The following is a 12416-nucleotide window of genomic DNA, read 5'->3' on the forward strand; positions in this document are numbered from 1 at the left end:
CTGTTCTTTAATACCATGTTTAGGATACTTCTATTTCAATTAAGTATTTCAATTGTATGGTTCTTTATACTTCTTATTCCACTACCTTTTGGGCTACAATATTGAAGTCATGTAAATATTATTTTATCACTGAATATTATTACATAACATAGATATACATGATTCTGAAATGGGCCATTAATGAGCACTTTCTTTAATGCATGTTTCAGGTATTTGGAAGCAAAAACAAACTACTTCTGAAATTGTGATAACAGATCATGTCCCTTTCAATCTGGTTTATACTGTACAGCTTAAGACATGTTTTGTTTTATCGGGATCTGAGTATGTTCTGTAAGTTCAAACAGAATCTTATGAAGGCTCAAAATGTTATAATTTCGCTGCATGGTGAAATACGTTTATTGATGGGATGTAGGTCGCAGAGCAGGAACACAAAGGAAGGCTTTAAAGAAACACGGATGCATTAAGCATGTTCATTTTAGCATTCAGAAATGTCACAGCAAATGGACAGATTGCACATATGGATTGAAGTGTTGCTTAATGTACTTCCAAGTACCTAAGGTGTCATTAATGGAAATAAAGAGTGTAGCAGTAAGAGCTCACCTTCTATAGCTGCAGCCGCTAATGGAAAACTACGCTTTTGCTTTAAAGGTGCATGAAATGTCAGTGTCTTCAGTATGGTTCAGACCAGAATGTGTTGATTTAACTTTCCAGAAATGTTCCTCTTTATGCATCGGGTATAGACACATTTGGAAGTCAAGAAAACCCACTAAAACATTACTTCTTTGTACACATTACACATTTTTAATTGGTATAAAAACCAACTTTTTTTTTTTTACTTGACAATTCTTGTATTATTAGTTTGATATTTACAAAGTAAAACAGTTACAAATTATTTTTTCCAACTCAACATGTGAATTCAAAGAATTGAACAGAGGCTTTAAAAGGATTAGAAAATACATTTACCTGAAATCACCACATCTTAAGTGATCAGCATACATGTTTGTCACAATTTATGAAGAGATTACAACAGATTAGATAATTTCATAGTAGTGGATTATATATATTTTAAAACACAATCATATTTCCAATATCATGACAAAGCAAAATTGTGACAATTTACATGAAGTAGACTTTAATTTGAGTTTTTCCTTTTACGTTTTTTGAGAAATAACACTTCATTAGACCTGTCACCTAAAAAGATTGAAGGCCACTGGATAAATACGAATGTAATAAAGATTCCTAAACAGTCAAATAAAAGTGTAATGGCCCTCTTCTTTGACTAGCTACTCCGGCAGAGTCTGTAAAGCCGTCACAGGTACGGTCACGGGAACGGTCAGGGAAATGGCGCTGGGTTCCACAGTGGAGGAAGGAACCTCACTGGGAGGAGGAGGAGAAGGAAGCGGGTCGGTGTGGATAATGTTTATGTCACTGAGCTGTGTGGGGGCCGGGGGGGCGTCTGCATGAGTCCGTAAGTGCTTGCGAAGGTAGGCAGCGAACAGGAACGCTTTGCCACAGTGCGGGCAGCTGTGGGGCTTGCTGGTGGAGTGGATCTTCTGGTGTTTACGCAGGCCAGATTTGTTGAGGAAGCCTTTGCCGCAGCTGTCGCAGACGTGAGGTCTCGGCTTCGGATGCTGCTTCTCGTGCTCCTGCAGATCTGCCAGCTGTGCAAACTCTGCCTGGCAGCTCTCACAGACGTGCAAGCCCATTGGCACGATTTTGGCAACAGTCGGCGGCGTAGAATCAATTGAGTGGAGATTCTCATGCGCCTGGACTTCCTCCCAGCTGCCAAACGTAGCATCGCAGTGAGTGCAGGAGAACTGAGGGAGAGTTGTGTGGGCAGTGAAGCCTGACGCTGACCCGGCCTCTGTCTCTTGTTGCTGTTCTTGTTGTTGTTGTTGTTGTTGCTGCTCAGCATGCTCAGCTAGGTGAGTCCTCTCATGTTTGCGCAGGCTGGAGGAAACCACAAAGGACTTCAGACACTCCTCACATTTAAACGGCCTCTCCCCAGAGTGCACACGCCGGTGCTTGTTGAGGCTGGAGCGCTCTGCAAATGACTTGTCACACTCTGTGCAGGAAAAGGGCCGAAGCCCCGTGTGGACGAGCATGTGGCGCCGCAGATCCCAGGACGCTACGAAGGCCTTGTCGCAGCTCTGGCATTTGTAAGGACGCTCTCCAGAGTGGACGCGCTCGTGCACGGCCAGATCAGCCGGCTGCCTGAACCTCTTGGTGCATTTATCGCAGGGGTACGGCTTGAAACCCAGGTGGGCCCGTTGGTGGCGCCGGAAACTGGAGGGGTCGGAAAACATCTTGCCACACTGCGGGCAGAGGAAGGGTTTCTCTCCAGAGTGCGTGCGGAGGTGAGACTGGTAGGAGGAGAGCTGGGTGAAGCCTTTGCCACACTGCTCACACTGATAGGGCTTGTTCTGGGAGTGGATGCGCTGATGGCAGGCCAGAGAGGAGGAGCGGGAGAAAGCTTTGCCACAGTCTGAGCACAGGAAGGGTTTCTCTCCAGTGTGCGAGCGCTCATGGTTCTTCAGGTCCTTCAGCTCTGTGTACGTTTTCCCGCACTCATCACAGGCGTACGGCCGATGGCCTTGGTGGTTCCTTCTGTGTTTTCGGAACACAGAGGGATCTGCGAAACTCTTGCCACACTCAGCACAGAAGTATGGCTTTTCTCCTGTGTGAGAGCGCATATGCACCTTCAATTTAGACAGGGTGGGGTAGCTCTTTGAGCACTGACGGCAGGAGTAAGGACGCTCCCCGCTGTGCTGTGTCATGTGGATCCTCAGGCATATAGCTTGCATAAAGGCCTTACCACACTCTGTGCATACGAATGGCTTCTCCCCAGTGTGAGAGCGGCTATGGTTGCGTAGCTCTGTGGGAGTCTTGTAAGCCTTGTGACAGTCGGGACACTGAAAGGGACGCTGGGCCGAGTGAGTGCGCTCGTGCTTTGAAAGTTGAGCCTTGCTCGAGAATGTTTTCGTACACTGAGAGCACGAGTGTTGCGGCTGGCCGTCCTTTACATGTGCCGAAAGCTTGTGGCTCCGCAGCGCCGACAGACTCCTGAAAGCCTCCGTGCACGCAGAGCATTTGAAGGAAGGTTTGGATTTTGGAGGCCTGCCTCTGCCACGTTTTTTCTCAGGCTGATCTTTCACCAGCTCTTCATCTTGTTGGCTGTCTTCGTCCTGTGCAGGAGGGGTGTGCTGCTCTGCAAGAGGGGGGCTGCCAGGCTGAGGAGAGGCCATCTTTATAACTGCAGAGAAATAAATGTGTATTAGTTATGTAAATAAACAGATCATTAGCAGCATAAGAGGATAAGGTGATTGTACCATAGACATCACATTCCTATGACAGATATGATTTATAATAGCTGATTTTCTGTGAAAGGGGACCATAAAATAATCCGAATAATAACATAATAACAGAAATATGTGGGTGTGCATTTAATCACAAAATGGCTGGCATTAGGACCTCAGGGACAATAAGCTAACCGCTTTGATGCCAGAGGAAGTCGGCGATGCAATGACACAGATCACACTGTCTGCATGACTGACATGTGCCCGACCCCACGAGAGGATCAAAGATCACGAGTCAGTGCGACGTTGTTAACAACCGGATACGATAAGTACGTATTCATGTTCGCTTAGCTCTCTTTCGCTAAAGACTTTAACACACTCAAAATGGCTGGCTTTAGGACCGGCTGCAGCAATTCTCTCCACAGTGTCGTCATCATCATGGTTATGCGGGATGGATTTTGCTAACATTAAGCCGACTTTTTTGCATCGTGTGTGCTTGAGAAAAATAAAATGTCTTTCTTACCTGGATCAGGGCATTAATAGCTGATCGAGTGCCCAGAAAAGCGTCTCGGTACACGGCTGCTTTTACTGTGAGTCTCGGGGATTGACTGTCTGCAGGGCGGGGACGGCTCTAGGACCATGATGACGAAAGCTCTCAGCTAGCCAAGTGTGTAACAATTTAATGCGTTTAACGGTAAATAAATATCAAGATAAGGCATATAAATGTATCAGAAACCCCTTGATAATTCACGGTAGAAAGAATGAAGCCACTGGGTTTCATTTCATAATGGAAACATGAATGCCACAGATTATTTTTTTATATATTAAGTCAATGGCAGTTTTAGCTACGTAGGCTAACCTACATTGGATGTCAAGAACTGAGATTAGCTTAAACTGTTTCACAAAAAACAGCATCAGTGGTGGAATGAGTACTAAGATGATGTACTTAATTAAAAGTAAAAGTACTAGCATCAACATGTACTTAAAATGCCAAAAGCGATAATGCAGATCAGCCTATTTTCAGAATATAACTATTGATGTTTATCAAAGCTAGTCAAGTTGCAGCTTATTTAATTACTGTGTATATGTTAGCTTGTGGAAGTTGCTCCAGGTGTAACTAAAGTCTTATTTAATATTACATCTGTAGAGTAACTAAATTGTAATAAATAAATGTAAACGATTTACCTCTGAATTGTAGTGGGGTAGAAGTACAAAGTAGCAACACATTTAAATACATAACTAAAGTAAAGTACGTAAATGTAGTTACTTTACTTCACTGAGATAGACATGTTTCTATTTAAGTTGAATGTGGGGTTACTTTAACGCTGAGCCCCTCTGGTCACATTTCGAGGGGGAAGTATTTCTCTGCTGCACATTTCCTGTTCCTTAGCAACAAGAGCAATGTGGAAATGGTGATGGGAGAAGAAAAGACAATTGGAAAAAACGGGGTTGCCCTTTAACACAAAAATAACGCTATTTTCAAATGGATGAATTAAGTAATATCTTCGGAGGCTAGCGTTGAACCAGCCCTTCTTCAGGTATTTAATCTGTTGCTTTTGTCCACGTTGTGATTCCGGTTTTAAAACGGCTTTTTGGTGCAATGTTTGTTTAGCTAGCCTCGACGATGCTAGTTGGTAGCGGGCTAACGTTTGCCAACTGTTTTACACGAATTGAATCATAGTTAACCTGCCTGCTCTGTATAATAAAATAATGATGACCAGTGGTATTATTCAGATGTTGTTAACAATGGCGTAGAAAATGTGTGGTGTTTGTTGTGGTAATAAATCAATAGAGATAGGCGTTTCCCGGTGTATTGACATAGCTAGGTCAGTTAGCTTGCTGCTGCAGAGATATAGCTAAACATGGTTACAGTTTCTAGCTAACTACATTGTATTTTACCATGAGACTGGTTACCTTCTGCCGACTCTGTAACCCATTAGATTGTGTGGCATGAATAGATATCATATCTTTATTACACTTTATCACATACCTTGCTTTTTCTTGTTCTTATTCCTGTTTGTTCAGCATGTTAATACACGTTATCATTATTTTCTTCAGTTGGAAATATATGGTTTGTACAGGGGATAATTTAAAACGTTTTTTTTTTATAAATTCCATTTAAAGTATTAGTTGTAATGGTTAGAAAAAAGGGTACAAATAAGGACAAAGGGAAACAATGAAACAAAGAAAGGATGCTTTATTTTGATAATTGTTACCAAATTGTAACAGTGTCCTTTTATAGTGGATAAGTTACTATGTCATATTAAGATACTTAATCAATGCAAATGAAGGGGTAGGACACATTGTAGTGGGTAGTTCTGTAGAAAATGCAATTGTTCTTTAACATATGAAACATTACCTTACTGTGGCTGGCTTTTCAAAATATTAATTTACTTGTATAGGTTTAAATAAGGGTTCAAACCCTTTTGAGGCATACACATTAGTAGTTGTTCAATGTAGCATCTTAACTGACATGGTTCAAATGTAAATTTGTATAGAAGAATTGTTTGAGGAATAAACCTTTACATCGTTATGTGTATTTACATGTATAATTGGATTGTAGGTTATTTGTAGCTCTTAATGTATACATAACTCAATGCCGTATTGCCCACAGTATTGAGTATGTAAGTCGCTTTGGATAAAAGCGTCTAACAAGTGACATGTAATGTAATACAACTGAATACTATTGTTTACGTATACACAACTGCTCTAACTGTCACTCCTTCTTTCCACAACAGCTACATTTTCCTGCTTCTCCTGAATTCAAGCCAATCCTGATTGGGCAGAACTGGTTCTCAACGACCTCTGCCGTTTTACCTCCCATGACACTTGGACCTTACTGTAAATACCTACCTTCTGCGTATAAGGACGATAAAGGCATCTGATGCATTTCCCTCTTGAATATTCATGCAGTGTGTGTCTAGTGCACTTATTTGAAACGTCATCTTGTAATGGCGGTGCAAGACCCTGGCAGGACAACAAGTTTTCCTTGCAAACAATGCGACATTGTATGTCCCAACATGCCCAGTCTGCTTGAGCACACGGATGCTCACCTTCAACAAGAGGAAGATCGCAAATTTAAATGTGATGAATGTGGACGTGGTTATAGACATGCTGGTAGCCTAGCTAACCACAAAAAGACACACGAAGTGGGTTCTTTTCAATGTAACATCTGCGGTAAAGAAAACTCCAACTCTCTGGCCCTGAAGAGTCATCTCCGGAGTCATAACTATCAGAAAAAGTACTCCTGTGACCAATGCGAAAAATCTTTTCGTCTGGCATCACAGCTATCCACACATGAGAGGGTTCATCTTACCAGGCGAGTAAAGGACCGCTCGTATAGGAAGGTAGACATAGAATATCCCATACCTGAAGATGATGAAATAGAAAATGATCACCCCATTGAGCAGTTGGCTGGTGTTGGGATTTCTCCAGAAAATAGTCCAGCTGAGTACAAGACGGAGGTTGTTTATAACGCACAATCTGAAACGTCTGATGATGCAGCAGATCGGCCTTTCAGATGTGACCTGTGTGACAAATCATACATACATCATCGAAGCCTGACCAATCATAAAAAGACTCACCAAGTGGGAAAGTTTGAGTGCACCGTGTGTTGCAAACTGTTCAATAACATGGCTGCCCTCTACAGCCACCAGAGATCTCACAAGACGAGAAGCGGGACGGAACCAGATTCAGTGGGGGGGTCATACACTGCGGCACCACTGGACCAGTTTTCACCCCAGAGCCAGGATGCTCCAGTAAACTTTTGCCATTTATGTCAGGTTCTATTCCCCAATGATGAAGAGTTCCAGGAACACATCCAAATGCATAACTCTTCTTCACTGTCATTTGGGCTTCAAGATACCTTGTCTGAGAATCACAATATGTCCTATGAAAACAGTATTGCCTCGCCGGAGTCAAATTTGTATGCATCTCCTATTAATAACGTTCCCTCAGTATCATCAATAGATAATCATGGAGGGTTTGATCAGCCCCTAGAACAGATTAGAAGTAACGGTCAGATGTACTCGGACTGCTCCAACAATCAGACACCACCTTCCAATAGCACTCAGGGAGAACCCTCAATCATTGACACAAGTATTCTCAATCCTCTCCTGACGCTTGACACTGACAGTGCAACGGCAATGGAAGAGAGTTCAACTGTAGAATCTGCTGAGCGCCCCTTCAAGTGTCAAATCTGCAGCAAAAGCTACAGGCACTCTGGGAGCCTCATCAACCACAAAAGGTCACATCAGGTCGGGATTTTCAAATGTTCCATCTGCGAAAAGAGCTACCCTCACCTGGCCGCCCTCAAAAGTCATCTCCGTGTCCACAAAGGTCAGTCGTCATCGTTCGGCTTCGACGCTGACGGAGACTGGCTCTCCTCAGAGCCTCTAACTCTGGATAACCAACAGGGCTTCTCCGCTCCAGAGGAGGAGGAGGAGGAGGAGGGGGCGGAGGAGGAGGAGGAAGAAGAAGAAGAAGAGGAGGAAGAAGAAGAAGAGGAGGAGGAGGAAGAAGAAGAGGAGAAGGAGGAGGAGGATGGCATCTTCCCTCTAGTTGATATGAATCAGGAGAATGGATTGGAAGACAGCAATGGAGCTTTGTACCATGAGCAGTTCAATCCGGATTTTTCCCACGATATGACTGTGCATCTACCTCACAATGACCACCTGACGCAGAGGCACATGTGTGCAGACTGCAGTGAGACATTCGCAGACATTGCAGGGATTAAGTCACACGTTTGCCCACTGCTACAGCAGCAGCATGACACTACGAGCAGTGACTATGATAGTGTTGTACATTTCCAGGACAGTAATGATGTTCAAATTCCAGGGAGTAATGTAGACTTCCAAGGTCTGAATGGTAACCACGACCAAAGTTACTTTGAACAAAACTTCCATGAGGAAATAAGAAGTGATCAGATGAATAGTGGCGGAGAAGGGGATAACGCTGATGAGGAAGAGGAAGATGGAGATCTTTGTCAGTGTTCTTTATGTGGAAACAGCTACACCAGCATGAGGGCTCTTAGGAGCCATCTCCGAGGACACACACAGTCCCATGGCACTCCTGCAAGCTCTGGACCTTCCTCTATGTCCTCCCATGAAGAGGTGAAAGACGAGGAGGCTGAGGAGATGATGATCTGTAGCACATGTGGGGAAAGTTTTGCCAACAGTCAAGACTTGATCACTCATCAGCTTCTACACGACAAAGAGCAAGTGGACAGTGTTAATCAGTTACACATGAACAAGAGCGGCGTGTCTGTAGCCAAGAAGGAAGTACAGAGTATCTGTGGCAGCTGTGGCATCTTCTGCAACAGCTTCCATCATCTTACGAACCATGGCTGCTCCACTGAGAGGACAGAGAAGTCGACTCATACTGAACAGGAAATGGAAGGGAATGATGTCTCCCAGCATGATGACACGACTGATAACAAAGAGACTTTTGATACTGAATATCGGCAGTACAAGTGTGATCAGTGTGGGCGTTCATACAGACACGCCGGCTCCCTCCTTAACCACAAGAAGTCCCACAAAACTGGTGTGTTCAGGTGCCTCGTCTGCCAGAAACGCTTCTACAACCTGTTGGCCCTCAAAAACCATCAAAGGTCACACTTTGATAAAAAGAGGTCAGTACAGATGCACATCATTCAAACATGTCTAATTCTCATATTTGTCACTTATCTTAATGCTAGTGATTAAATGTTAAACCAAATTCTTTTTGTGACTTTTAGACAGTTTTTCTAACCCTAACCCTTTTGCAAACACAGATTAACCCTATGCTTTGTCTCTTTCCCCAGGCATTCTTGCAATGAGTGTGGCAAAGCTTTCAAAATTCAGAAGCAGTTAATAAACCACCTGAAAAGGCACAAGGAGAACCAAGCCAAAATCCAAGACCTAAACAACCAGATCCAGGCCCTCATGGAGATGAATGGGACCAGGCCAGATGGAGGAATGCAGTCCTTAACTCCAAACACCAATCAGGCTTTTCCCTCCACTCGACGCCGCAAGCAAGTACTTGAAGGGAATATAGAACAAACAAAGTGTGAGACCTCCATCAAATCTGAGAACACGGGTGACCAACGGCCTTTCGCCTGTGATCAGTGTGGCCGTACGTATCGCCACGCAGGAAGTCTGGTTAACCACAAAAACTCCCATAAAACAGGCGAATACTACTGTTCCGTTTGTAATAACAATTACCCCAATCAGCTAGCGATGAAGAACCACATGCGCACCCACTTTGCATTAAAAAAGCATTCTTGCCAAAACTGTGGGAAAGGGTTTAGGGGAAAGAAGCAACTATTGGCCCACGTTTGTGCGGACCTCAGGAAGGAGAAGGCCGGAGTCAAGAAGGTCCTCAAACCGAGAGCCTTTAAGTGTAAGGAATGTAAGAAGGCCTTTGTTTCTGTTGACAAGCTTACTACCCACACCTGTGATGCACCGCCAGGCAGAAGTGAGGCACAAACAAGTGTGACTCGGGTGAAAGAGGAGCGGCCTTTCAAGTGCATGATATGTAATCGCAGCTACCGCCACGCAGGCTCCCTCCTGAACCACAAAAACACACACAAGACCGGACACTTCAGCTGCACCTTCTGCTCCAAGCCCTTCACCAACCCCATGGCTCTACGCAATCACACGCGCATCCACACGCAGAAGAAGAAGTACGTGTGTCTGACGTGTGGAAAGGCCTTCCGCCTCGCCAGTATCCTGCACAACCACCAGAGGATCCACAGCCGGGCGGCCAGTCACTTCAGGTGCTCTGCGTGCGGGAAGAGCTTCCAGGGCCGGTCCGGCCTGAAGAGGCACCGCTGCCGCCGAGGGCAGGAGAACGCCCCGAGAGCCGGGGTGCAGCAGACAGAGCGCGGAGACAAGTGCTTCATGTGAGTAACTGTCAACTGAGTGTGTACGTCTTGTTTTGTGTATTAGTTTGGGTCGTTTTTATATATTTTTTTAAGAAAGATATCCTGATCTAATTGATACATTTGCAAGGCGTTCATCAGCCATTATATTTGCTTCTCATTGATTCTTTACATTTCTAGATATTTTAAAATAAACAATCAAAGGTTTTATAAATCTCTAAAATGTCCCAGTCACATATATTGGTTGTTAATATTTTTTAAAGTATTATTATGAGTCAAATGAAATATTTGTGGTTCTCCCACATTCTTTTAAGGGTGAGAAATATACAATTCATTTGGAAACCTCAAAAGCTTTGAATGAAAAAAAAAGATATTTGTTAAAGCTCAAGTAATAATTCAGGCTAGCGAACAAAGAGTTCAGTGTTGTGTCAAATGATTTGGGGTACAGTGTAATATGAACGTATTCCTGCTGCAGGTGTGACTTGTGTGGGCGCTCCTACCGCCACGCTGGCTCCCTCCTCAACCATAAAAAGACACACTCCGAAAGCCTGCACCACTGTTCCTTGTGTCTGCAGACATTTCCTGACCCTCTCACTCTACAGATTCACTCCCAGATGAGGCGGCACTGCTGCCCCGAGTGCGGCAAGACCTTCTGTCAGCTGGCTCACCTGCAGAGCCACATGGAGGTGCACTCCAAGCCAGCGTCCAGCTACCAGCAGCACCAGGGGGCTCAGGACCCCTACCAACACAGCGGGGACCAACCCGTAGACGACATCGGCTGGGACTCAGGAATAGATCAAGCCACGGGGATGGACGGGATGCTCAAGCCGGTTCCTCCCCCTCTGTCCCATATTCCAGAGAGCATCGCTGATTCAGAGAAGAGCAACGAGACGGAGGAGAAGAGCCACGTCTGCGATCATTGCGGCCGCACCTACCGCCACGCAGGCTCCCTCCTGAACCACAAGAACAGCCACAAGACGGGCTCCTACTTCTGCTCCGTCTGCCAGAAGGAGTTCACCAACCTGATGGCCCTCAAGAACCACCGGCGCATTCACACGGAGCCGAAGCGCTACCAGTGTCTGGAGTGCGGCAAGGCTTTCCGAGTGTCCACTCAGCTCATATGCCACCGCCGGATCCACACCAAAGAGAAGCCTTTCGCCTGCCTGCAGTGCGACAAGAGCTTTTCCAGCAAGTCCAACCTGCGGCACCATCAGAAGCTGCACCAGAACACCCAGAGCTACGACGCGCCTTTTAGCATGGATGCTAACGCGTTTATGGACTTGGACATGGGTTCTTTTCTTTGAAAACAGATTCCAGAGCGTACAAGAGACGAGGATAGACAGCCCTCTTATTTATCTGTTATTCATCCCTCTATCAGTAATTGTAAAACAGTATTTTTTATTTCCGAAGCTTTCGTTGAAGACATACTGTCTTACCTCCTGGTGACTCAAGTCCTCCACAGGGTTTACTGGTCAGCTTCTGATTGGGACTGAATGTTTTCTTTGATCAACAGGATACCAGAATACAAGGCGGCTGATGATAATATAAGTCGCGGCTCATTCCTCAATGACAAACCAACCAAAGTGATCAGAAAATGCAGCCCAGGTCCATGTGAGGAAACTGACAACATGTTTCTGAAAGACAGTACTATCTTCTCTTGCTATGTTTAATTGTGTTCAGTGCCTCTGTATGTTCCTTAGGAAACAAAGTAATACATATTCTATTTATCTCTGACTCCTTTTGTTAGCTGTCAAAAGGACTGCTCACTTTTCCTTTTGGATTTCAAAAATGGCAAGCCTGTTGTAAGTCAAATACCTCTGGGCGTGTCCGAAGGGCAGTGGCAAAGTGATTTTCTCAAATCACATTATTAAGTAAATAGTCGTACTGCTAATAATAATCACGTCAAGTGACATAGTATGCTAAAAAAAATGATGTTTTTATTAATTTATTCCTGTTATGTGCATATTTTTATTAGAAATGCTTTTTTATGAATGTTGTAAAAAAAAAATCTGTCTTCTAAAACTCATGTAGCCTTTAAGGAACGCCATCAGTCGATTTGAATTTAGTTCTCAGTTACAACAAGCAGGAATGAATGAGCCAGGCATCATTGGCTGCACTCAGGGTAAACCTTCTAAAGGAACTCACCTGACGTGTTCAACATTGTACATAATCAGGTTCACAACTGAGCAGTTTCTTTCCACGTGCCATTTCAACTCATACGTTCGTCACTCACACAACAGTTAGCTGCAGATGCACGTGTA

At 44.4% G+C, this 12416-nt stretch overlaps 2 protein-coding genes across 7 annotated transcripts; one reads left to right on the top strand and one right to left on the bottom strand.

The window, feature by feature from the left end:
• Positions 1-778: 778 nt before the first annotated feature.
• Positions 779-4021, bottom strand: znf668 (zinc finger protein 668). Its single transcript, XM_034119538.1, has 2 exons — positions 3820-4021; positions 779-3253 (listed from the first exon to the last, which is right to left on the bottom strand). The coding sequence occupies exon 2, from the start codon at positions 3243-3245 to the stop codon at positions 1284-1286; it is 1962 nt and encodes a 653-aa protein (XP_033975429.1). The 5' UTR covers positions 3246-3253; positions 3820-4021; the 3' UTR covers positions 779-1283.
• On the top strand, positions 3455-12193 carry znf646 (zinc finger protein 646). 6 transcript variants are annotated; one of them, XM_034119532.1, is made up of 4 exons: positions 3455-3625; positions 6035-8925; positions 9097-10176; positions 10631-12193. In XM_034119532.1, exons 2-4 carry the CDS (start codon positions 6248-6250, stop codon positions 11457-11459), a joined length of 4587 nt encoding a protein of 1528 aa, XP_033975423.1. In that variant the 5' UTR covers positions 3455-3625; positions 6035-6247; the 3' UTR covers positions 11460-12193. The 6 variants fall into 6 exon arrangements, with proteins under 6 accessions (XP_033975423.1, XP_033975421.1, XP_033975422.1 ...); XM_034119530.1 differs by lacking the exon at positions 3455-3625 and adding an exon at positions 3875-3963; XM_034119531.1 differs by lacking the exon at positions 3455-3625 and adding an exon at positions 3921-3990.
• The last annotated feature ends 223 nt before the right edge of the window (positions 12194-12416 follow it).

Source organism: Trematomus bernacchii, unplaced genomic scaffold (assembly GCF_902827165.1).
Source record: "Trematomus bernacchii unplaced genomic scaffold, fTreBer1.1, whole genome shotgun sequence".
In the NCBI taxonomy this organism is placed as follows: Eukaryota; Metazoa; Chordata; class Actinopteri; order Perciformes; family Nototheniidae; genus Trematomus; species Trematomus bernacchii.